At 45.4% G+C, this 27,226-nt stretch overlaps 1 protein-coding gene across 4 annotated transcripts in view; it reads right to left on the bottom strand.

Annotated features, from left to right (window-relative positions):
* Nucleotides 1-18,347: 18,347 nt before the first annotated feature.
* LOC127913109 (regulator of G-protein signaling 17-like) overlaps nucleotides 18,348-27,226 on the bottom strand; it is a 116,744-nt gene continuing 107,865 nt past the window's right edge. For all 4 annotated transcript variants that reach the window (XM_052484499.1, XM_052484500.1, XM_052484501.1 and 1 more), the window contains one exon: nucleotides 18,348-18,850. In XM_052484499.1, the coding sequence (XP_052340459.1) occupies nucleotides 18,662-18,850 (189 nt within the window). In that variant the 3' untranslated portion in view covers nucleotides 18,348-18,661. The remainder of the gene's footprint in view (nucleotides 18,851-27,226) is intronic.

The raw sequence follows: 27,226 nt of genomic DNA, 5'->3' as shown, positions 1-27,226 counted from the left end.
GGGCCACGTGCAGTTCAGTAAATCAACTGGGCCACATGCAGTTCAGTAAATCAACTGGGCCACGTGAGGGTTCAGTAGATCAACTGGGCCACGTGAGGGTTCAGTAGATCAACTGGGCCACGTGAGGGTTCAGTAAATCAACTGGGCCACGTGAGGGTTCAGTAGATCAACTGGGCCACGTGAGGGTTCAGTAGATCAACTGGGCCACGTGAGGGTTCAGTAGATCAACTGGGCCATGTGAGGGTTCAGAAGATCAACTGGGCCACGTGAGGGTTCAGTAGATCAACTGTTCTAGATCAGACATGTAGAACAAGGAAACCATGTCAGAGAAGCATGTTTGTTCTACGTGGCATATTTCTATCTGAACGTTCGACAACGTTGCGTCCCGCTTAACACGCACCACCTATGCAAACAAGGTGAAAGACCCAAGGATGGTCCATCTACATGATGGAATGTTTGCACTACCCCGCTCCCCCTCCCAAAAGCAGGAAGTATACCCTTTTTGACAATGTTACCTGACTTGTTACGCCTGAAATCCTGCCATTTTTTTCTTATAAAATATTTTAGAGTATCACTTCATCATAGAATATAAAACCTTCCAAAAAGTTGATGTCTCGTTTCCCAAATCAACTGAAAAGTTTGCTGTGGAAAAACCCAGTTCAGCTCTAAAAGAGGAACAAGCCAATTCAGCTCTACTACATTTGGCATGACATCTCAGCTCAGCTCTACTACATTTGGCATGACATCTCAGCTCAGCTCTACTACATTTGGCATGACATCTCAGCTCAGCTCTACTACATTTGGCATGACATCTCAGCTCAGCTCTACTACATTTGGCATGGCATCTCAGCTCTACTACATTTGGCATGACATCTCAGCTCAGCTCTACTACATTTGGCATGACATCTCAGCTCTACTACATTTGGCATGGCATCTCAGCTCTACTACATTTGGCATGACATCTCAGCTCAGCTCTACTACATTTGGCATGACATCTCAGCTCTACTACATTTGGCATGACATCTCAGCTCTACTACATTTTGCATGACATCTCAGCTCTACTACATTTGGCATGGCATCTCAGCTCTACTACATTTTGCATGGCATCTCAGCTCTACTACATTTGGCATGACATCTCAGCTCAGCTCTACTACATTTGGCATGGCATCTCAGCTCTACTACATTTGGCATGGCATCTCAGCTCTACTCTACTACATTTGGCATGGCATCTCAGCTCTACTACATTTGGCATGGCATCTCAGCTCTACTACATTTGGCATGACATCTCAGCTCTACTACATTTGGCATGACATCTCAGCTCTACTACATTTTGCATGGCATCTCAGCTCTACTACATTTTGCATGGCATCTCAGCTCTACTACATTTTGCATGGCATCTCAGCTCTACTACATTTTGCATGGCATCTCAGCTCTACTACATTTTGCATGGCATCTCAGCTCTACTACATTTTGCATGGCATCTCAGCTCTACTACATTTGCATGGCATCTCAGCTCTACTACATTTTGCATGGCATCTCAGCTCTACTACATTTTGCATGGCATCTCAGCTCTACTACATTTTGCATGGCATCTCAGCTCTACTACATTTTGCATGGCATCTCAGCTCTACTACATTTTGCATGACATCTCAGCTCTACTACATTTTGCATGGCATCTCAGCTCTACTACATTTTGCATGACATCTCAGCTCTACTACATTTGGCATGACATCTCAGCTCAGCTCTACTACATTTGGCATGACATCTCAGCTCTACTACATTTTCTCTGGCATAAGAGTGTCTGCTAAATGACTTAAATGTAATGTAAATGTATCTCAGCTCTACTACATTTGGCATGACATCTCAGCTCAGCTCTACTACATTTGGCATGGCATGTCAGCTCTACTACATTTAACATGACATCTCAGCTCAGCTCTACTACATTTGGCATGGCATGTCAGCTCTACTACATTTAACATGACATCTCAGCTCAGCTCTACTACATTTGGCATGACATCGCATCTCAGCTCTACTACATTTTGCATGGCATCTCAGCTCTACTACATTTTCATCTGGATAAGAGTGTCTGCTAAATGACTTAAATGTAATGTAAATGTATCTCAGCTCTACTACATTTTGCATGACATCTCAGCTCAGCTCTACTACATTTTGCATGGCATCTCAGCTCTACTACATTTTACATGACATCTCAGCTCAGCTCTACTACATTTTGCATGGCATCTCAGCTCTACTACATTTGGCATGACATCTCAGCTCTACTACTAGCTCTATTTGGCATGACATCTCAGCTCATCTCTACTACATTTAATATGACATCTCAGCTCTACTACATTTGGCATGGCACTTTCTAGTTACTCCTAAAAGTCCATCTGCTGCTGACCTTATCCTCGAATAGAAACCTAATTGTAATTAAACATCTATAAGTGACTAAATTAACCTATAAATGACTAAATGTTGTGGTTCAGTGTCATCGAGGTCATGAGGTAGTCACACCGGGTTTGGAATACCAATGTAGGAAACAGACCAAAATGGTACAGCTGCCATCTCTACGGTCTGAGACTAGAGTCCTGTTCACAATGTAGGAAACAGACCAAAATGGTACAGCTGCCATCTCTACGGTCTGAGACTAGAGTCCTGTTCACAATGTAGGAAACAGACCAAAATGGTACAGCTGCCATCTCTACGGTCTGAGACTAGAGTCCTGTTCACAATGTAGGAAACAGACCAAAATGGTACAGCTGCCATCTCTACGGTCTGAGACTAGAGTCCTGTTCACAATGTAGGAAACAGACCAAAATGGTACAGCTGCCATCTCTACGGTCTGAGACTAGAGTCCTGTTCACAATGTAGGAAACAGACCAAAATGGTACAGCTGCCATCTCTACGGTCTGAGACTAGAGTCCTGTTCACAATGTAGGAAACAGACCAAAATGGTACAGCTGCCATCTCTACGGTCTGAGACGAGAGTCCTGTTCACAATGTAGGAAACAGACCAAAATGGTACAGCTGCCATCTCTACGGTCTGAGACTAGAGTCCTGTTCACAATGTAGGAAACAGACCAAAATGGTACAGCTGCCATCTCTACGGTCTGAGACGAGAGTCCTGTTCACAATGTAGGAAACAGACCAAAATGGTACAGCTGCCATCTCTACGGTCTGAGACTAGAGTCCTGTTCACAATGTAGGAAACAGACCAAAATGGTACAGCTGCCATCTCTACGGTCTGAGACTAGAGTCCTGTTCACAATGTAGGAAACAGACCAAAATGGTACAGCTGCCATCTCTACGGTCTGAGACTAGAGTCCTGTTCACAATGTAGGAAACAGACCAAAAATGGTACAGCTGCCATCTCTACGGTCTGAGACTAGAGTCCTGTTCACAATGTAGGAAACAGACCAAAATGGTACAGCTGCCATCTCTACGGTCTGAGACGAGAGTCCTGTTCACAATGTAGGAAACAGACCAAAATGGTACAGCTGCCATCTCTACGGTCTGAGACTAGAGTCCTGTTCACAATGTAGGAAACAGACCAAAATGGTACAGCTGCCATCTCTATGGTCTGAGACTAGAGTCCTGTTCATAATGTAGGAAACAGACCAAAATGGTACAAAACAGAGTATACAAAACATTTTACTACGGCATTTTACTACGGCGTACCGTAATGACCACGATTGTGAGGTCGTGTCTACACTTGAAATGTGAGTTCTTCGTGGTAGTGTGTGTGTGGAGTGCTATGTTTATTTTGGCAATAGCAGGTTATTTCCATATCTGTGGATCAGGACGGGGGACCAGGCCTTTCAAAACCCCTCGTGTCTACACTTGACACTTACATGTGACTTCAGAATACAAAAGATCGCATTAAAAAGGTCGCTTTGCGATCCGATTATATTCAGATCTGGCCGAACACTTCAAGAGGTGGCAGGTAGCCTAGTGGTTAGAGTGTAGGGGTGGCAGGTAGCCTAGTGGTTAGAGTGTAGGGGTGGCAGGTAGCCTAGTGGTTAGAGCGTAGGGGTGGCAGGTAACCTAGTGGTTAGAGTGTAGGGGCGGCAGGTAACCTAGTGGTTAGAGTGTAGGGGTGGCAGGTAACCTAGTGGTTAGAGGCAGGTAGCCTAGTGGTTAGAGTGTAGGGGTGGCAGGGAGCCTAGTGGTTAGAGTGTAGGGGCGGCAGGTAACCTAGTGGTTAGAGGCAGGTAGCCTAGTGGTTAGAGTGTAGGGGTGGCAGGTAACCTAGTGGTTAGAGTGTAGGGGTGGCAGGTAGCCTGTGGTTAGAGCGTAGGGGTGGCAGGTAGCCTAGTGGTTAGAGCGTAGGGGTGGCAGGTAGCCTAGTGGTTAGAGTGTAGGGGCGGCAGGTAACCTAGTGGTTAGAGGCAGGTAGCCTAGTGGTTAGAGTGTAGGGGTGGCAGGTAGCCTAGTGGTTAGATTGTAGGGGTGGCAGGTAGCCTAGTGGTTAGAGTGTAGGGGGGGGCAGGTAGCCTAGTGGTTAGAGTGTTGGGCCAGTATGCGTAAAGGTTGCTGGTTCGAACCCCTCGAGCTGACAAAGTAAAAATATGTCATTCGGCCCCTGAACAAGGCAGTTAACCCACTGTTCCTATGCCGTCTTTGTAAATAATAATTTGTTCTTAACTGACTTGCCTAGTTAAATAAAGGTTCAATTAAAAATTGTGTGCAGATTTCTCTTCAGTCTGGATGCGTTCAGGCTACTGAAAGTTCGTACAGTGGGAGATGACAGTCATCAGCACTCCTCCCACAAGTTTCCTGAAAATGTGTTTTGACCTAGTGTGTGAAGAACGTGTTTGCTGGCCTTATAAATGCTAGCCAGCTAGCTAATATTTAGAAAAAAATGTTTTTGTTTGGCTAACAGAGTTATGCTAACCTTTTTGCAATCCCTTTAACGTTGCTGGCCAGCTACAGAGGTTAGCTTGCTGGCTAGCTACAAAGGGTAGCTTGCTGGCTAGCTACAGAGGTTCGCTTGCTGGCTAGCTACAGAGGGTAGCTTGCTGGCTAGCTACAGAGGTTAGCTTGCTGGTTAGCTGTTGCCATCAGTTGTTGTTGTTTGTGATATTTAGCCTATTCCACCGTTTGTAGAATTCATGCTGGCATTTGAATATAGCGCTGGAAAGCAGGCCGCACTGTGGACACATTTAAATGTAGGTGTAGACAGAATGATCAGAATGGTAAAGTTGCATGAACTGTGAAGTCTAGACACAACCTCTCCTGACAAGACACTCAGAGGCAACGTGACTTCTAAAGAACTGCAAGACTAGACGCTTAATTACTGTAGTCTTAATTAGGTTTCAGTGTATGTATTCACTTAGCCCCGGTCTCTTGTTTCTTTCTCTCTGCTGACAATAACCCCCCAATAGTCCTCCGTTTCTCTCTCTGGACACATAGTCCTCCGTCCTTTCTCTCTCTGGACACATATTCCCCCCGTCCTTTCTCTCTCTGGACACATAGTCCTCCGTCCTTTCTCTCTCTGGACACATAGTCCTCCGTCCTTTCTCTCTCTGGACACATAGTCCTTTCTCTCTCTGGACACATAGTCCTCCGTCCTTTCTCTCTCTGGACACATATTCCCCCCGTCCTTTCTCTCTCTGGACACATAGTCCTCCCTCCTTTCTCTCTCTGGACACATAGTCCTCCGTCCTTTCTCTCTCTGGAGAGAAATTGATTTCACATGACTGGGAATACAGATATGCATCTGCTGGTCGCAGATTCCTATACGTTTGAAATGTATAGGAATGAAGGATGTAGGTAATGTTGTCAGTCTGGTGTAGAAGGATTGTTGTACTCAGTTATATCACCATCACTAGCTGGGTGTCCTGGAGTTTTAAATACTTGTTTTATTTCCTGGACACAACATTTATACATTTCACAGAAAACCAGTCAGTATCTGTTCTGACCACCATTTGCTTCATGCAGCGCGACACATCCCCTTCACATAGAGTTGATCAGGCTGTTGATTGTGGCCTGTGGAATGTTGTGCCACTGCTCTTCAATGGCTGTGCGAAGTTGCTGGATATTGGTGGGAACTGGAACGCACTGTCGTACACGACTATCCAGAGCATCCCAAACATGCTCAATGGGTCACATGTCTGGTGAGTATGCAGACCATGGAAGAACTGGGACATGTTCAGCTTCCAGGAATTGTGTCCAGATCCTTGTGACATGGGGCTGTATATTATCAGGCTGAAACATGAGGTGATGGAGGTGGATGAATGGCACCACAACGGGCCTCAGGATCTCTTTACGGTAACTGTGCTTTCAAATTGCCTTTGATGAAATACAATTGTGTTTGTTGTCTGTAGCTTATGCCTGCCCCATACCATAACCCCACCGTCACCATTTATTTATTTATTTATTTCACCTTTATTTAACCAGGTAGGCTAGTTGAGAACAAGTTCTCATTTACAACTGCAACCTGGCCAAGATAAAGCATAGCAGTGTGAACAGACAACAACACAGAGATACACATGGAGTAAATGGGGCACTCTGTTCACAACGTTGACATCAGCAAACCGCTCACCCACACGACGCCACACATGCGGTCTGCCATCTGCCTGGTACAGTTGAAACTCGGGATTCATCCTCGAAGAGCACACTTTTCCAGCGTGCCAGTGGCTATTGAAGGGGAGCATTTGCCCACTGATGATGCCAAACTGCAGTCAGGTCAAGACCCTGGTGAGGATTATGAGCACACGGATGAACTTCCCTGAGACTGTTTCTGACAGTTTGTGCAGAAATTCTTCAGATGTGAAAACCCAGTTTCATCAGCTGTCCGGGTGGCTGGTCTCAGACGATCCCAGTTTCATCAGCTGTCTGGGTGGCTGGTCTCAGACGATCCCACAGTTTCATCAGCTGTCCGGGTGGCTGGTCTCAGACGATCCCACAGTTTCATCAGCTGTCCGGGTGGCTGGTCTCAGGCGATCCCGCAGGTGAAGAGGCCGGATGTGGAGGTCCTGGGTTGGCATGGTTACGTGGTCTGGGGTTGCGAGGCCAGTTGGACGTACTGCCATATTCTCTAAAGCGACCGTTGGTAGACTTATGGTAAAGAAATTAACATTCTCTTCTCTGGTAACAGCTCTGGTGGACATTCCTCCAGTCATCATGCCAATTGCACATTCCCTCAAAACCTGAGACATCTGTGGCATTGTGTTGTGTAACAAAACTGCACATTTTAGAATGGCCTTTTATTATCCCCAGCACAAGGTGCACCTGTGTAATGATCATGCTGTTTAATCAGCTTCTTGATATGCCGGACCTGTCAGGTGGATAGATTATCTTGGGAAAGGAGGAATGCTCACTAACAAGGATGTATATACATTTGTGCACAAAATTTGAGAGAAATAATGTAAAACAAATGGTGCGCATGTGTCACGTTCTGACCTTTATTTCCTTTGTTTTGTCATTATTTAGTATGGTCAGGGCGTGAGTTGGGGTGGGCAGTCTATGTTTGTTTTTCTATGTTTTGGGGTATTTCTATGTTTCGGCCTAGTATGGTTCTCAATCAGAGGCAGGTGTCATTGGTTGTCTCTGATTGAGAATCATACTTAGGTAGCCTGGGTTTCACTGTGTGTTGGTGGGTGATTGTTCCTGTCTCTGTCTTTGCACCAGATAGGACTGTTTTGAGTTTTCACATTTCATGTTTTTGTTAGTTTGTTCATGTGAAGTGATTTATTAAAGCATGAATCAAAACAACCACGCTGCGCTTTGGTCCGCCTCTCGTTCAGATGAAGAAAACCATTACAAGTGACAAATGTGGAAAAAAAAAAAAAGAAATCAGGAAGGGGGCAAATATTTTTCCAACAATTGTTTACAGACAGATTATTTCACTTATAATTCACTGTATCACAATTCCAGTGGGTCAGAAGTTTACATACTCTAAGTTGACTCTGCCTTTAAACAGCTTGGAAAATTCCAGAAAATGATGTCATGGCTTTAGAAGCTTCTGATAGGCTAATTGACATCATTTGAGTCAATTGGAGGTGAACCTGTGGATGTATTTCAAGGCCCTCCTTCAAACTCAGTGCCTCTTTGCTTGACATCATGAGAAAATCAAAAGAAATCAGCCAAAACCCCAGAAAAAAAATTGTAGACCTCCACAAGTCTGGTTCATCCTTGGGAGCAATTTCCAAACACCTGAAGGTACCACGTTCACCTGAACAAACAATAGTACGCAAGTATAAACACCATGGGACCACGCAGCCGTCATACCGCTCAGGAAGGAGACGAGTCCTGTCTCCTAGAGATGAATGTACTTTGGTGTAAATCAATCCCAGAACAACAGCAAAGGACCTTGTGAAGATGCTGGAAGAAACAGGTACAAAAGTATCTATATCTACAGTAAAACGAGCCCTATATCGACATAACCTGAAAGGCGCTCAGCAAGGAAGAAGCCACTGCTCCAAAACCACCATAAAAAAAGCCAGACTACGGTTTGCAACTGCACATGGGGACAAAGATCATACTTTTGGGAGAAATGTCCTCTGGTCTGATGAAATAAAAATATAACTGTTTGGTCATAATGACCATTATTATGTTTGAAGGAAAAAGGTGGAGGTTTGCAAGCCTGAAGAACCCCATCCCAACCGTGAAGCACGGGGGTGGCAGCATCATGTTGTGGAGGTGCTTTGCTGCAGGAGGGACTGGTGTACTTCACAAAATAGATGATATCATGAGGATGGATAAGTATATGGATATATTGAAGTAACATCTCAAGACATCAGTCAGGAAGTTAAAGCTTGGTCGCAAATGGGTCTTCCAAATGGACAATGACCCCAAGCATACTTCCAAAGTTGTGGCAAAATGGCTTATGGACAACAAAGTCAAGGTATTGGAGGGGCCATCACAAAACCCTGACCTCAATTCTCTAGAATTTGTTTGGGCAGAAGTGAAAAAGCATGCACGAGCAAGGAGGCCTACAAACCTGACTCCGTTACACCAGCTCTGGTGTGGGAAGCTTGTGGAAGGCTTCCCAAAATGCTTGACCCAATTTAAACAATTTAAAGGCAATGCTACCACATACTAATTGAGCTGACCTACTGGGAATGTGATGAAAGAAATAAAAGCTGAAATAAATCATACACATTTTGTATCTTCAAAGTGGTAGGCATGTTGTGTAAATCAAATGATACAAACATCCCCATCTTAATTCCAGTTTGTAATAAAATAGGACAAATGCCTTTGTACATGTATGTATTATGTGTATGATGTGTAGTACATGTATGTATTATGTGTATGTATTATGTGTATGTATGCAGTATGTGTATGTATGTAGTATGTAGTATGTGTATGTAGTATGTGTATGTATTGTGTGTATGTATGTAGTATGTAGTATGTGTATGTATTATGTGTATGTATGTATTATGTGTATGTATGTAGTATGTGTATGTATGTATTATGTGTATGTATGTACTACATGTATGTAGTATGTGTATGTATGTAGTATGTGTATGTATTGTGTGTATGTATGTAGTATGTGTATGTATTATGTGTATGTATGTATTGTCTGTATGTATGTAGTATGTGTATGTATTGTGTGTATGTATGTAGTATGTGTATGTATTATGTGTATGTATGTAGTACATGTATGTAGTATGTGTATGTATGTAGTATGTGTATGTATTGTGTGTATGTATGTAGTATGTATGTATTATGTGTATTTATGTAGTATGTGTACGTATTATGTGTATATATGTAGTACATGTATGTAGTATGTGTATGTATTGTGTGTATGTATGTATGTATTATGTGTATGTATGTAGTATGTATGTAGTATGTGTATGTATGTAGTACATGTATGTATTATGTGTATGTATGTAGCACATGTATGTAGTATGTGTATGTATGTAGTATGTGTACGTATTATGTGTATATATGTAGTACATGTATGTAGTATGTGTATGTATTGTGTGTATGTATGTAGTATGTGTATGTATGTAGTACATGTATGTATTATGTGTATGTATGTAGCACATGTATGTAGTATGTGTATGTATGTAGTATGTGTATGTAGTATGTGTATGTATGTATTATGTGTATATATTATGTGTATGTATGTAGTACATGTATGTATTATGTGTATGTATGTAGTACATGTATGTAGTATGTGTATGTATTATGTGTATGTATGTAGTACACGTATGTAGTATGTGTATGTATTATGTGTATGTATGTAGTACATGTATGTAGTAGGTGTATGTATGTAGTATGTGTATGTATTATGTGTATGTATGTAGTACATGTATGTAGTAGGTGTATGTATGTATTATGTGTATGTATGTAGTACATGTATGTAGTATGTGTATGTATTGTGTGTATGTATGTATTATGTGTATGTATGTAGTATGTGTACGTATTATGTGTATATATGTAGTACATGTATGTAGTATGTGTATGTATTGTGTGTATGTATGTAGTATGTGTATGTATGTAGTACATGTATGTATTATGTGTATGTATGTAGCACATGTATGTAGTATGTGTATGTATGTATTATGTGTATGTATGTAGTATGTGTATATATTATGTGTATGTATGTAGTACATGTATGTATTATGTGTATGTATGTAGCATGTATGTAGTATGTGCAGGTATGTAGTATGTGTATGTATGTATTATGTGTATGTATGTACTATGTATGTAGTATGTGTATGTTTCTAGTATGTGTATGTATGTATTATGTGTATGTATGTAGTATGTGTATGTATGTATTATGTGTATGTATGTAGTACATGTATGTATTATGTGTATGTATGTAGTATGTGTATGTTTCTAGTATGTGTATGTATGTACTATGTGTATGTATGTAGTATGTGTATGTATGTAGTACATGTATGTATATAGTACATGTATGTATTATGTGTATGTATGTAGTATGTGTATGTATGTATTATGTGTATGTATGTAGTACATGTATGTATGTAGTACATGTATGTATTATGTGTATGTATGTAGTACATGTATGTAGTATGTGTATGTATGTAGTACATGTATGTAGTATGTGTATGTATTATGTGTATGTATGTAGTACATGTATGTAGTAGGTGTATGTATGTATTATGTGTATATATGTAGTACATGTAGGTAATACATGTATGTATTATGTTCAATATGGACTATTCCCTTTGTATTTACAAAATATAGTAAATTCTGTAAAGGAAAAATGCAATTTGTGGACAGACCCAATCTGAAAATAAACTTTGTTCTGAAAAAGAATCTAGAGCTGGTTTCCCAGACATGGATCAAGCCTAGTCCTGGACTAGAATGTACTTTCAATGGAGTCTACACTGAGTGTACAAAACAACAGGAACACCTGCTCTTTCCATGACATAGACTGACCAGGTGAATCCAGGTGAAAGATATAGGATCCCTTATTGATGTCACTTGTTAAATCCACTTCAATCAGTGTAGATGTAGGAGGAGGAGATGGGCTGAAGAAGGATTTTTAAGCCTTGAGTCAAATGAGACATGCATTGTGTGTGTGTGTGTGTGTGCCATTCATGGGGGTGAATGGGAAAGACAAGATATTGAAGTGTCTTTGAACAGGGTATAGTAGTAGGTTCCAGACATTCCGGTTTGAGTGTGTCAAGAACTGCTTTTTAATTTTTTTTTTAAAGAGGACAAAGGAGGCTGATATGAATTGTGCAGAGCAGTTAGTCAACTGACAGTCCTGTAGAAAATTGATGGCCAAAGACCTATGACAGAATGCACAACTCATCGTACCTTGACACGAATGAGGAATGGCAGCCGACGACGATTAAGGTTTCCACTTCTTTCAGCAAAAAAAAACAAGAAACTGCGGGCTGAGGGGGAAAAAAAACACTGGACACTAGAGGATTGTAGTAAAACATTGCTTTGGTCTGTTGAATCCCGGGTCCCTGCTGTTTCACACTGATGGGAGAAAACTTCATCAGTGCATCTAAGGTGTGTGGCTATGGTGTATGTAAACTTGCAACTTCAACTGTCTATCATGCAGCGTGTCATCATTTCAGGCTGGTGTTGGTGTTGGTGATGGTGTGTTTCACATTGGGCCCGTAGTCCAGGACAAGGCTTAATCTCTGTCTGGGTAACTGGTCCTACAGTATGTACTGCTTAACAGCAGCAGAGACAGGAAGGAGACCAGACAGTGAGGGGACTTGACTTGGGACAGGAAGGGGACCAGACAGAGTGAGGGGACTTGACTTGAGACAGGAAGGAGACCAAACAGAGTGAGGGGACTTGACTTGAGACAGGAAGGAGACCAAACAGAGTCAGGGGACTTGACTTGAGACAGGAAGGAGACCAGACAGAGTGGGGGACTTGACTTGAGACAGGAAGGGACAGGAAGGGACTTGACTTGAGACAGGAAGGAGACCAAACAGAGGGGACTTGTGGGACAGGAAGGAGACCAAAAGGGGACTTGACTTGAGACAGGAAGGAGACCAGACAGAGTGAGTGGGACTTGACTTGAGACAGGAAGGAGACCAGACAGAGTGAGGGGACTTGACTTGAGACAGGAAGGAGACCAAACAGTGAGGGGACTTGACTTGAGACAGGAAGGAGACCAGACAGAGTGAGGGGACTTGACTTGAGACAGGAAGGAGACCAGACAGAGTGAGGGGACTTGACTTGAGACAGGAAGGAGACCAGACAGATTGAGGGGACTTGACTTGAGACAGGAAGGAGACCAGACAGAGTGAGGGGACTTGACTTGAGACAGGAAGGAGACCAAACAGAGTGAGGGGACTTGACTTGAGACAGGAAGGAGACCAGACAGAGTGAGGGGACTTGACTTGAGACAGGAAGGAGACCAGAAGTGAGGGGACTTGACTTGAGACAGGAAGGAGACCAGACAGAGTGAGGGGACTTGACTTGAGACAGGAAGGAAGACAGAGTGAGGGGACCAGACAGAGACCAGACAGAGTGAGGGGACTTGACTTGAGACAGGAAGGAGACCAGACAGAGTGAGGGGACTTGACTTGAGACAGGAAGGAGACCAGACAGAGTGAGGGGACTTGACTTGAGACAGGAAGGAGACCAGACAGAGTGAGGGGACTTGACTTGAGACAGGAAGGAGACCAGACAGAGTGAGGGGACTTGACTTGAGACAGGAAGGGACCAGACAGAGTAAGGGGACTTGACTTGGGACAGGAAGGGGACTAGACAGAGTGAGGGGACTTGACTTGAGACAGGAAGGGGACTAGACAGAGTGAGGGGACTTGACTTGAGACAGGAAGGGGACTAGACAGAGTGAGGGGACTTGACTTGAGTGAGGGACAGGAAGGGACTTGACTTGAGACTAGACAGACAGAGTGAGGGGACTTGACTTGAGACAGGAAGGAGACCAGACAGAGTGAGGGGACTTGACTTGGGACAGGAAGAGTGCTAGACAGAGTGAGGGGACTTGACTTGAGACAGGAAGGGGACTAGACAGAGTGAGGGGACTTGACTTGAGACAGGAAGGAGACCAAACAGAGTGAGGGGACTTGACTTGGGACAGGAAGGGTGCTAGACAGAGTGGGGGACTTGACTTGAGACAGGAAGGGGACTAGACAGAGTGAGGACTTGACTTGAGAAAGGAAGGAGACCAAAGGGTGCTAGACAGAGTGAGGGGACTTGACTTGAGACAGGAAGGGGACTAGACAGAGTGAGGGGACTTGACTTGAGACAGGAAGGAGACTAGACAGAGTGAGGGGACTTGACTTGAGGGGACTTGAGAAAGGAAGGGTGCTAGACAGAGGAGGGGACTTGACTTGAGACAGGAAGGGTGCTAGACAGAGTGAGGGACTTGACTTGAGACAGGAAGGGTGCTAGACAGAGTGAGGGGACTTGACTTGAGACAGGAAGGGACCAGACAGAGTGAGGGGACTTGACTTGAGACAGGAAGGAGACCAGACAGAGTGAGGGGACTTGACTTGGGACAGGAAGGGTGCTAGACAGAGTGAGGGACTTGACTTGAGACAGGAAGGGTGCTAGACAGAGTGAGGGGACTTGACTTGAGACAGGAAGAGACTAAACAGAGTGGGGACTTGACTTGAGACAGGAAGGGACTAGACAGAGTGAGGGGACTTGACTTGAGAAAGGAAGGAGACCAAACAGAGTGAGGGGACTTGACTTGGGACAGGAAGGGTGCTAGAAGTGAGGGGACTTGACTTGAGACAGGAAGGGGACTAGACAGAGTGAGGGGACTTGACTTGAGAAAGGAAGGAGACCAAACAGAGTGAGGGGACTTGACTTGGGACAGGAAGGGTGCTAGACAGAGTGAGGGGACTTGACTTGAGACAGGAAGGGGACTAGACAGAGTGAGGGGACTTGACTTGAGAAGGAAGGAGACCAAACAGAGTGAGGGGACTTGACTTGGGACAGGAAGGGTGCCAGACAGAGTGAGGGGACTTGACTTGACTAGACAGAGTGAGGGGACTTGACTTGGAAAGGAAGACCAAACAGAGTGAGGGGACTTGACTTGAGACAGGAAGGAGACCAGACAGAGTGAGGGGACTTGACTTGAGAAAGGAAGGAGACCAGACAGAGTGAGGGACTTGACTTGAGACAGGAAGGAGACCAGACAGAGTGGGGGACTTGACTTGAGACAGGAAGGAGACCAGACAGTGAGGGGACTTGACTTGGGACAGGAAGGGGACCAGACAGAGTGAGGGGACTTGACTTGAGACAGGAAGGAGACCAAACAGAGTGAGGGGACTTGACTTGAGACAGGAAGGAGACCAAACAGAGTGAGGGGACTTGACTTGAGACAGGAAGGAGACCAGACAGAGTGAGGGGACTTGACTTGAGACAGGAAGGAGACCAGACAGAGTGAGGGGACTTGACTTGAGACAGGAAGGAGACCAAACAGAGTGAGGGGACTTGACTTGAGACAGGAAGGAGACCAAACAGAGTCAGGGGACTTGACTTGAGACAGGAAGGAGACCAAACAGAGTGAGGGGACTTGACTTGAGACAGGAAGGAGACCAAACAGAGTGAGGGGACTTGACTTGAGACAGGAAGGAGACCAAACAGAGTCAGGGGACTTGACTTGAGACAGGAAGGAGACCAAACAGAGTCAGGGGACTTGACTTGGGACAGGAAGGGGACTAGACAGAGTGAGGGGACTTGACTTGAGACAGGAAGGAGACCAAACAGAGTAAGGGGACTTGACTTGAGACAGGAAGGAGACCAGACAGAGTAAGGGGACTTGACTTGGGACAGGAAGGGGACTAGACAGAGTGAGGGGACTTGACTTGAGACAGGAAGGGTGCTAGACAGAGTGAGGGGACTTGACTTGAGACAGGAAGGGGACTAGACAGAGTGAGGGGACTCACTTGACTTGAGACAGTGATGGGAGGAGTTCAGTTCACAGTATTTTACCCAGAAGCACCAGGGACAGAGTGGATGAAATGTTTGTTGGCCATCTTTCAGTCCAGAGCTGTTCTGGAGAAATGTTGACATGATGTTGGCTGTATGATGTATACTATATGAGAACTAAGACACACCTGTCCAACATACCTGGAGACGGACTTGAATCACACACACACACACACACACACACACACACACACACACACACACACACACACACACACACACACACACACACACACACACACACACACACACACACACACACACACACACACACACACACAGCAGGGAGACACCCTAACATAGAGGTAGTACCATTCACCACCTACAGGTGGTGCCAGAGAGGCAGGGCCTTTCAACCTGGAAATACCAAAACTGGTCCCAAATGGAACCCTATTCCCTATGGAGTGCACTACTTTTGACAAAAAGCTATGGGCTTTGTTAGTGCATCATTGAGGGAATAGGGTACCACATTGAGAACTTTAAACACAGTTGATGATTTGATTGAGAGTTTGTGCGAGGTTTGTGTTGATGGTCAAGGGTTTCTGTTTATATATGTACAATAAAATCATTATCACAGTTTAACAAAATATAAAATAAATAACATTAATAATACTAAGTTTAAAGCATTTTGAGTGACAACAAGTCTAGTAAAGACCTAGGCATCATCTTCAGTCTTCTAACTACAGACAAGTGTTGTCCTCAAACTCCATTTCCCATGAAACAGTTGTTTAACTGTTAACAGACTTTTGTATGTTTTTTAATGTTTTATTGTGAGTCTTTTTTGTATTTTTTTTTGCACCTGGGATGGAAAATCTCTTAGCCCCCCCCCCTGTTCCCCACCCTGATCGATCGACCAACCACAGCTCATCCCGATGCCTCTGATAGCCAATCACAGCAGTGAGGTGAGGGAGACAGTGGACAGGTCAAAGGTGACAGGTCAAAGGTCAGAAGCGTAGTAGAGCAGCAGTGTCCAGGGGGTCCGGCAGAGGGGATGGGGTGAGGGTCGTGAACGTGGTGTCTTTAACGTTGTGTGAACGTTGTGTCTTTAACGTGGTGTGAACGTTGTGTCTTCAACGTGGTGTCTTTAACGTTGTGTGAACGTTGTGTCTTTAACGTGGTGTCTTTAACGTTGTGTGAACGTTGTGTCTTTAACGTGGTGTGAACGTTGTGTGGACGTTAGACAGTCACCAGTGTCTTTATTGCCGAGGTTTCTTTTACCTTCAAATCAGGACGTTTTGTCAGGAGAAAGTAAAACATGCTGCATGTCATTTGGAACAAAGCAGATTGCTGTGTGTAAATGTGAGTAACAGCTGTCACCACGGACAGTATGAACGATATCCGACATAAATAATGTGAGTAACAGCTGTCACCACGAACAGTATGAACGATATCCGACATAAATAATGTGAGTAACAGCTGTCACCACGAACAGTATGAACGATATCCGACATAAATAATGTGAGTAACAGCTGTCACCACGAACAGTATGAACGATATCCGACATAAATAATGTAACAGCTGTCACCACGAACAGTATGAACGATATCTGACATAAATAATGTGAGTAACAGCTGTCACCACGAACAGTATGAACGATATCCGACATAAATAATGTGAGTAACAGCTGTCACCACGAACAGTATGAACGATATCCGACATAAATAATGTGAGTAACAGCTGTCACCACGAACAGTATGAACGATATCCGACATAAATAATGTGAGTAACAGCTGTCACCACGAACAGTATGAACGATATCCGACATAAATAATGTGAGTAACAGCTGTCACCATGAACAGTATGAACGATATCCGACATAAATAATGTGATAACAGCTGTCCGAACAGTATGAACGATATCCGACATAAATAATGTGAGTAACAGCTGTCACCATGAACAGTATGAACGATATCCGACATAAATAATGTAACAGCTGTCACCACGAACAGTATGAACGATATCCGACTGTAACAGCTGTCATGAACAGTATGAACGATATCCGACATAAATAATGTAACAGCTGTCACCACGAACAGTATGAACGATATCCGACATAAATAATGTGAGTAACAGCTGTCACCACGAACAGTATGAACGATATCCGACATAAATAATGTGAGTAACAGCTGTCACCACGAACAGTATGAACGATATCCGACATAAATAATGTGAGTAACAGCTGTCACCACGAACAGTATGAACGATATCGACATAAATAATGTGAGTAACAGCTGTCACCACGAACAGTATGAACGATATCCGACATAAATAATGTGAGTAACAGCTGTCACCATGAACAGTATGAACGATATCCGACATAAATAATGTGAGTAACAGCTGTCACCATGAACAGTATGAACGATATCCGACATAAATAATGTGAGTAACAGCTGTCACCACGAACAGTATGAACGATATCCGACATAAATAATGTGAGTAACAGCTGTCACCACGAACAGTATGAACGATATCCGACATAAATAATGTAACAGCTGTCACCACGAACAGTATGAACGATATCCAACATAAATAATGTAACAGCTGTCACCACGAACAGTATGAACGATATCCGACATAAATAATGTGAGTAACAGCTGTCACCACGAACAGTATGAACGATATCCAACATAAATAATGTGAGTAACAGCTGTCACCACGAACAGTATGAACGATATCCGACATAAATAATGTCTCCGTCTTCCACGAACGCGTTTGTCTTCCAGTTACCTTGACTTGTCAAAATGGCACCCTAGTCCCTATATAGTGCACTACTTTTGACCAAAGCCCTATGTGGGTAGTGAACAACATTCGGAAACAGGAAGTCCCTAAGTGACATGTTGAAGTTCATTAAAAAATAATTAATAGAAAAAGTGAAAGGGTTGGGCAACAAAAAAGCATCCTACAGAAAAATCACAAAACAAACATTTAAAAAACAAATATTTTCTCCTTAAGTGGTTATGGAATGGAGAGAGACAGAGCAGAGGGGATGAGAGAGAGAGAGAGAGAGAGAGAGAGAGAGAGAGAGAGAGAGAGAGAGAGAGAGAGAGAGAGAGAGAGAGAGAGATGAATGTGAGGGAGAGGGAGAGAGAGAGAGATGAAGGGGAGAGGGAGAGAGAGAGAGAGAGAGAGAGAGAGAGAGAGATGAATGTGAGGGAGAGGGAGAGACGAGTCTGAGGGAGAGAGAGAGAGAGAGAGAGGGAGAGATGAATGTGAGGGAGAGGGAGAGAGGAGTCTGAGAGGGAGAGAGAGAGAGAGAGAGAGAGAGCGAGGAGTGCGTGTGAGTGAGTGAAATGTTGTGAACCTAGGACTCTGAGGAGGTGTGGGAGCCATGGTGAATCAGTGATCTGTATATAGACGAGTTGAGGAAGCGAGGATAGGAGTCTCTGTGCATTAAGGTATAGATCTGAAGCTGGGCGTCCTCAAAGGTGTGGGGCGTAGGCTCCTGTATCTTCCTGTTAATCACCTCTCTCACCCGGGAGTCCAGACTCACCTAGGGGACGGGGGGTTGGAGAAGGGGATGTAGAGAGAGAGAGAGAGAGAGAGAGAGAGAGAGAGAGAGAGAGAGAGAGAGACAATTAGACCCAACCAAATCATGAGAAAACAAAAAAGATAATTACTTAACACATTGGAAAGAATTAACAAAAAACAGAGCAAACTAGAATGCTATTTGGCCCTACACAGAGAGTACACAGCGGCAGAATACCTGACCACTGTGACTGACCCAAAATTAAGGAAAGCTTTGACTATGTACAGACTCAGTGAGCATAGCCTTGCTATTGAGAAGGCCGCCGTAGGCAGACAGCTCTCAGAGAAGACAGGCTATGTGCTCACTGCCCACAAAATGAGGTGGAAACTGAGCTGCACTTCTAACCTCCTGCCCAATGTAAGAGAGACATATTTCCCCCAGATCACACAGATCCACAAAGAGAAAACATATCCAAGAAAAACTCCCATACCTACTGGGTGAAATTCCACAGTGTGCCATCACAGCAGCAAGATTTGTGACCTGTTTGCAACCAGTGAAGAACAAACACCATTGTAAATACAACCCATATTTATGCTTATTTATTTTATCTTGTGTCCTTTAATTATTTGTACATTGTGTATGTGTATGTATGTATATATATATATATGTATATGTATATATGTATATGTGTGTATATATATATATATATATGTGTGTATGTATGTATATATATGTGTGTGTATGTGTGTATATATATGTATATGTGTATATATATATATATATATATAATATGACATTTGTAATGTCTTTACTGTTTTGAAACTGTTGTATGTGTAATGTTTACTGTTAATTTTTGTTGTTTTTCACTTTATATATTCACTTTGTATGTTGTCTACCTCACTTGCTTTGGCAATGTTAACACATGTTTCCCATGCCAATAAAGCCCTTGAATTGAATTGAATTGAGAGAGAGAGAGAGAGAGAGAGAGAGAGAGAGAGAGAGAGAGAGAGAGAGAGAGAGAGAGAGAGAGAGAGAGAGAGAGAGAGAGAGAGAGAGAGAGAGACAGAGATTAGCTTTGTCTCTCAAAAACAATTTGAAAAAAACAAACACTTAAACTACCAGCAAAGAAACTAAAGAGCATCACCACTCACAAATCACACTGAATTTGTAATCGATTTACAACTCAGTGGGTTTCTATATACAACTCAGTGGGTTTCTATAGGGGCATGTTGTGGTAGTACAGTATATACACTACATGGACAAAAGTATGTGGACAACCACTCGTCCAACATCTCATTCCAAAATCAGCATTAATATGGAGTTTGTCCCCCCTCCCTTAGCTGCCATAACAGCCTCCACTCTTCTGGGAAGGATTTCCACTAGATGTTGGAACATTGCTGCTATAACAGCCTCCACTCTTCTGGGAAGGATTTCCACTAGATGTTGGAACATTGCTGCTATAACAGCCTCCACTCTTCTGGGAAGGCTTTCCACTAGATGTTGGAACATTGCTGCTATAACAGCCTCCACTCTTCTGGGAAGGCTTTCCACTAGATGTTGGGACATTGCTGCTATAACAGCCTCCACTCTTCTGGGGAGGCTTTCCACTAGATGTTGGAACATTGCTGCTATAACAGCCTCCACTCATCTGGGAAGGCTTTCCACTAGATGTTGAAACATTGCTGCTATAACAGCCTCCACTCTTCTGGGAAGGCTTTCCGCTTGATGTTGGAACAATGCTGCTATAACAGCCTCCACTCTTCTGGGAAGGCTCTCCACTATATGTTGGGACATTGCTGCTATAACAGCCTCCACTCTTCTGGGAAGGCTTTCCACTATCTCTCTGACTAGGAGACTGGCTGAGTGGTGGTGGTATCTCTCTGACTAGGAGACTGGCTGAGTGGTGGTGGTATCTCTCTGACTAGGAGACTGGCTGAGTGGTGGTGGTATCTCTCTGTTCTACTCTCTGACTAGGAGACTGGCTGAGTGGTGGTGGTATCTCTCTGTTCTACTCTCTGACTAGGAGACTGGCTGAGTGGTGGTGGTATCTCTGAATAGGAGACTGGCTGAGTGGTGGTGGTATCTCTCTGACTAGGAGACTGGCTGAGTGGTGGTGGTATCTCTCTGACTAGGAGACTGGCTGAGTGGTGGTGGTATCTCTCTGACTAGGAGACTGGCTGAGTGGTGGTGGTATCTCTCTGACTAGGAGACTGGCTGAGTGGTGGTGGTATCTCTCTGACTAGGAGACTGGCTGAGTGGTGGTGGTATCTCTCTGACTAGGATACTGGCTGAGTGGTGGTGGTATCTCTCTGACTATGAGACTGGCTGAGTGGTGGTGGTATCTCTCTGACTAGGAGACTGGCTGAGTGGTGGTGGTATCTCTCTGACTAGGAGACTGGCTGAGTGGTGGTGGTATCTCTGACTAGGAGACTGGCTGAGTGGTGGTGGTATCTCTTACTAGGAGACTGGCTGAGTGGTGGTGGTATCTCTCTGACTAGGAGACTGGCTGAGTGGTGGTGGTATCTCTCTGACTAGGAGACTGGCTGAGTGGTGGTGGTATCTCTGACTAGGAGACTGGCTGAGTGGTGGTGGTATCTCTCTGACTAGGAGACTGGCTGAGTGGTGGTGGTATCTCTCTGACTAGGAGACTGGCTGAGTGGTGGTGGTATCTCTCTGACTAGGAGACTGGCTGAGTGGTGGTGGTATCTCTGACTAGGAGACTGGCTGAGTGGTGGTGGTATCTCTGACTAGGAGACTGGCTGAGTGGTGGTGGTATCTCTGACTAGGAGACTGGCTGAGTGGTGGTGGTATCTCTCTGACTAGGAGACTGGCTGAGTGGTGGTGGTATCTCTCTGACTAGGAGACTGGCTGAGTGGTGGTGGTATCTCTGACTAGGAGACTGGCTGAGTGGTGGTGGTATCTCTCTGACTAGGAGACTGGCTGAGTGGTGGTGGTATCTCTGACTAGGAGACTGGCTGAGTGGTGGTGGTATCTCTCTGACTAGGAGACTGGCTGAGTGGTGGTGGTATCTCTGACTAGGAGACTGGCTGAGTGGTGGTGGTATCTCTCTGACTAGGAGACTGGCTGAGTGGTGGTGGTATCTCTTACTAGGAGACTGGCTGAGTGGTGGTGGTATCTCTCTGACTAGGAGACTGGCTGAGTGGTGGTGGTATCTCTCTGACTAGGAGACTGGCTGAGTGGTGGTGGTATCTCTCTGACTAGGAGACTGGCTGAGTGGTGGTGGTATCTCTGACTAGGAGACTGGCTGAGTGGTGGTGGTATCTCTGACTAGGAGACTGGCTGAGTGGTGGTGGTATCTCTCTGACTAGGAGACTGGCTGAGTGGTGGTGGTATCTCTCTGACTAGGAGACTGGCTGAGTGGTGGTGGTGTCTCTCTGACTAGGAGACTGGCTGAGTGGTGGTGGTATCTCTGACTAGGAGACTGGCTGAGTGGTGGTGGTATCTCTGACTAGGAGACTGGCTGAGTGGTGGTGGTATCTCTCTGACTAGGAGACTGGCTGAGTGGTGGTGGTATCTCTGACTAGGAGACTGGCTGAGTGGTGGTGGTATCTCTGACTAGGAGACTGGCTGAGTGGTGGTGGTATCTCTTACTAGGAGACTGGCTGAGTGGTGGTGGTATCTCTCTGACTGGCTGGTGGGAAAAGGCTGGTTCCTGGCCTATCTCATCCTTGACATCTCCCACACACACATCGTTGCGCTGGTGCCTATTTATATCCCAGGCTGCAGGAGGGGAGGGGCGTCAAGAGGGCAGTGCGAGTGTGTTTGGGAGAGGTCGAGAATGGGATGCCAGAGGGCAGCGATTTATAGTTTCCTGTAGACAACTTTTATAACACTGTGAGAAAGAGAGGAGAGGAGCCTTGGCTTGTGAGAGATGGACACCCCCTGGACAGGACACCCCCTGGACAGGACACTAGTCTGTCTCCTGTTTCTGTAGTGAGACAGCTTGATGTACCAGGACACCCCCTGGACAGGACACTAGTCTATCTCCTGTTTCTGTAGTGAGACAGCTTGATGTGCCAGGACACCCCCTGGACAGGACACTAGTCTATCTCCTGTTTCTGTAGTGAGACAGCTTGATGTACCAGGACACCCCCTGGACAGGACACTAGTCTATCTCCTGTTTCTGTAGTGAGACAGCTTGATGTGCCAGGACACCCCCTGGACAGGACACTAGTCTGTCTCCTGTTTCTGTAGTGAGACAGCTTGATGTACCAGGACACCCCCTGGACAGGACACTAGTCTATCTCCTGTTTCTGTAGTGAGACAGGAGACAACCAAAATCACAACCTTCCAATCTCAGGGGGGACACTAACCAATGTCAGGGGGGACACTAACCAGTGTCAGGGGGGACACTAACCAATGTCAGGAGGGACACTAACCAATGTCAGGGAGGACACTAACCAATGTCAGGGAGGACACTAACCAATGTCAGGGAGGACACTAACCAGTGTCAGGGAGGACACTAACCAGTGTCAGGGAGGACACTAACCAATCTCAGGGAGGACACTAACCAATGTCAGGGAGGACACTAACCAATGTCAGGAGGGACACTAACCAGTGTCAGGGAGGACACTAACCAATGTCAGGGAGGACACTAACCAATGTCAGGAGGGACACTAACCAATGTCAGGGAGGACACTAACCAATGTCAGGGAGGACACTAACCAATGTCAGGGGGGACACTAACCAGTGTCAGGAGGGACACTAACCAATGTCAGGGAAGACACTAACCAATCTCAGGGAGGACACTAACCAATGTCAGGGAGGACACTAACCAATGTCAGGGAGGACACTAACCAATGTCAGGAGGGACACTAACCAATCTCAGGGAGGACACTAACCAATGTCAGGGAGGACACTAACCAATCTCAGGGAGGACACTAACCAATGTCAGGGAGGACACTAACCAATGTCAGGGAGGACACTAACCAATGTCAGGAGGGACACTAACCAGTGTCAGGGAGGACACTAACCAATGTCAGGGAGGACACTAACCAATGTCAGGGAGGACACTAACCAATGTCAGGGAGGACACTAACCAATCTCAGGGAGGACACTAACCAATCTCAGGGAGGACACTAACCAATGTCAGGGAGGACACTAACCAATCTCAGGGAGGGACACTAACCAATCTCAGGGAGGACACTAACCAATGTCAGGGAGGACACTAACCAGTGTCAGGGGGGACACTAACCAATCTCAGGGAGGACACTAACCAATGTCAGGAGGGACACTAACCAATGTCAGGGAGGACACTAACCAATGTCAGGAGGGACACTAATCACTGTCAGGGAGGGACACTAACCAATGTCAGGGAGGACACTAACCAATGTCAGGGAGGACACTAACCAATGTCAGGGAGGACACTAACCAATGTCAGGGGGGACACTAACCAATCTCAGGGAGGACACTAACCAATGTCAGGAGGGACACTAACCAATGTCAGGGAGGACACTAACCAATGTCAGGGAGGACACTAACCAATGTCAGGGAGGACACTAACCAATGTCAGGGAGGACACTAACCAATGTCAGGGGGACACTAACCAATCTCAGGGAGGACACTAACCAATGTCAGGAGGGACACTAACCAATGTCAGGGAGGACACTAACCAATGTCAGGGAGGACACTAACCAATGTCAGGGAGGACACTAACCAATGTCAGGGAGGACACTAACCAATGTCAGGGAGGGACACTAACCAATGTCAGGGAGGACACTAACCACAAGACCACTGAGTTGGTCAAGATAAATAGAGAGAAGGGGTCTTAAAGTCAGGGAGGAGAGGGGGAGAGGAGGAGAGGTAGATGATTTAGAGAAAAGGTGTGTGTGTGTGTGTGTGTGTGTGCGTGTGAGAATGTGTGTGGGTGTGTGTCTGTTGGTGTGTGTGTGAAGTGGGAGGTAAAGGATGTTTTAGGAGAAAAGGAGGACAGGAAAAATACCTTCCCAGTGCCAGGAGGAGGAGAGGAGAGGAGAGGAGAGGAGAGGAGAGGAGGAGCGGAGAGGAGGAGCGGAGAGGAGAGGAGAGAGGGATCAGGAAGAGGAAGAGGAGGAGAGGGGAAGAAGAGGAGGAGAGGAGGAGAGGATAGGATAGTGATCAGGAGGAGGACGAGAGGAGAGGAGAGGAGAGAAGAGGAGGAGAGGAGAGGAAAGGAAAGGAGAGGAATCAGGAGGAGGAGGAGAGGAGTGGAGAGGAGAGAGGGATCCGGAGGAGGAAGAGGAGGAGAAGAGCGGAGAGGAGAGAGGGATCAGGAAGAGAGGAGAGGGGAGGAAGAGGAGGAGAGGAGAGTGATCAGGAGGAGGAGAGGAGAGGAGGAGAGAAGAGAAGAGAAGAGGAAAGGAGAGGAGAGGAGGAGAGGAGAGGAGAGGAGAGGAGAGGAGAGGAGAGGTGAGGGATCAGGAGGAGGAGGAGAGGAGAGGAGAGGAGAGGAGAGGTGAGGGATCAGGAGGAGGAGGAGAGGAGAGGAGAGGAAAGGTGAGGGATCAGGAGGAGGAAGAGGAGGAGAGGAGAGGTGAGGGATCAGGAGGAGGAGAGGAGGAGAGGAGAGGAAAGGTGAGGGATCAGGAGGAGGAGGAGAGGAGAGGAGCAGAGAGGAGGAGATAATTTAACATTTTACTGCAGTGGGCTAAATCAGGGTCACACAGAGTGTTTCTTGGTAGTATTAAACAAATCTCTTTTGAAACACAAGGAGACACCTCAAACACACAGTTATGGGCTTAACAAAAATAAGACACCTGTACCATGTCAGATATAGAGTTGAAATGTATTACATTTGCATCCCAATATTACACTTCATAGACAGTCACAGAAGACTGAAAAATATATATATTTTTAAAACGTTTGACACAGAAACACCAGATTATCGGATTTGTATTTTATTTTTAAAGTTGATTGATTATGAAATTCCAACCATGAGGTCATTTAACTGCAGGAAAGGAAAGATAGAGCAGATCTCACCATTGAGGAGAGAGAGAGAGAGAGAGAGAGAGAGAGAGAGAGAGAGAGAGAGAGAGAGAGAGAGAGAGAGAGAGAGAGAGAGAGAGAGAGAAGAGAAAAGAGAGAGAGAGAAAGAGAGACAGAGAGGGATGAAGGATCGATTTTAAAGAGGAGTGCAGGAGATGTGTCTAACAGAGAGGAAGGGGATGATGTTGGAGACAAGAGAGAGAGAGGGATGAGAGGGGAGAAGGGTGGGCTATAGCCAAGCTCTGAGTGGGGCCAGGGGCCTAATGCGATTTCCCCCTCTACCTCTCTCTCCCTTGCTCTCGTCTCTCATTCTCCCTTTCTCTCTCCTCTCTCTATCTCTCCCTTTCTCTCTCCTCTCTCTCTCCCTTTCTCTCTCTCTCTCTCCCTTTCTCTCTTTTTCTCCCACCCTTTCTCTCTCTCCCATTCTCTATCTCTGTCTCTGTCTCTCACTCTCCCTTCCTCTCTCTCACTATCTCTCCCTTTCTCTCTCTCACCCTCTCTCCCTTTCTCTCACTCACCCTCTCTCCCTTTCTCTCTCTCGGTCTCGGTCTCTCTCTCTCTCTCTCTCTCTCCCTCACTCTCCCTTCCTCTCTCTCCTCTCTCTCTCACTCTCCCTTCCTCTCTCTCTCCCTTTCTCTCTCTCTCTCTCTCTCTTTTTATCCCACCCTTTCTCTCTCTCTCTCCTCTCTATCTCCCATTCTCTCTCTCTCTCTCCTCTCTCTCTCCCTTTCTGTCTCTCACCCTCTCTCCCTTTCTCTCTCTCTGTCACTCTCTCTCCCCTTTCTCTCTACAGCCTCTATCCACACAGCTGATGAGAACTGACAGACACAGCCTCCGGCACTCACTCTAAATAAAGCAGCTAGCACACACACACACACACACACACACACACACACACACACACACACACACACACACACACACACACACACACACACACACACACACACACACACACACACACACACACACACACACACACACACACACACACACACACACACACACACACACACACATACACACACACACATACACACACGCACGCACGGAAATAAATCAAATGTAAATGCCATCAAGAAGGAAGGTCTTAACTCCGCTGACAGTGGGTCAACAGAGATCCATAGTGTTTGTGCGTATGTACATCTGTGTACGTGTGTGTGTGTGTGTGTGTGTGTGTGTGTGTGTGTGTGTGTGTGTGTGTGTGTGTGTGTGTGTGTGTGTGTGTGTGTACATCTGTGTACGTGTGTGTGTGTGTGTGTGTGTGTATGTACATCTGTGTACGTGTGTGTGTGTGTGTGTGTACGTGTGTGTGTGTGTGTGTGTGTACATCTGTGTGTGTGTGTGTGTGTGTGTGTGTGTGTGTGTGTGTGTGTGTGTGTGTGTGTGTGTGTGTGTGTGTGTGTGTGTGTGTGT

The sequence above is a fragment of the Oncorhynchus keta genome, chromosome 28 (assembly GCF_023373465.1).
Source record: "Oncorhynchus keta strain PuntledgeMale-10-30-2019 chromosome 28, Oket_V2, whole genome shotgun sequence".
Lineage (NCBI taxonomy): Eukaryota > Metazoa > Chordata > Actinopteri > Salmoniformes > Salmonidae > Oncorhynchus > Oncorhynchus keta.
Note: the sequence above shows the minus strand (reverse complement) of the source record. Positions and strands in the feature narration are given on the sequence as shown.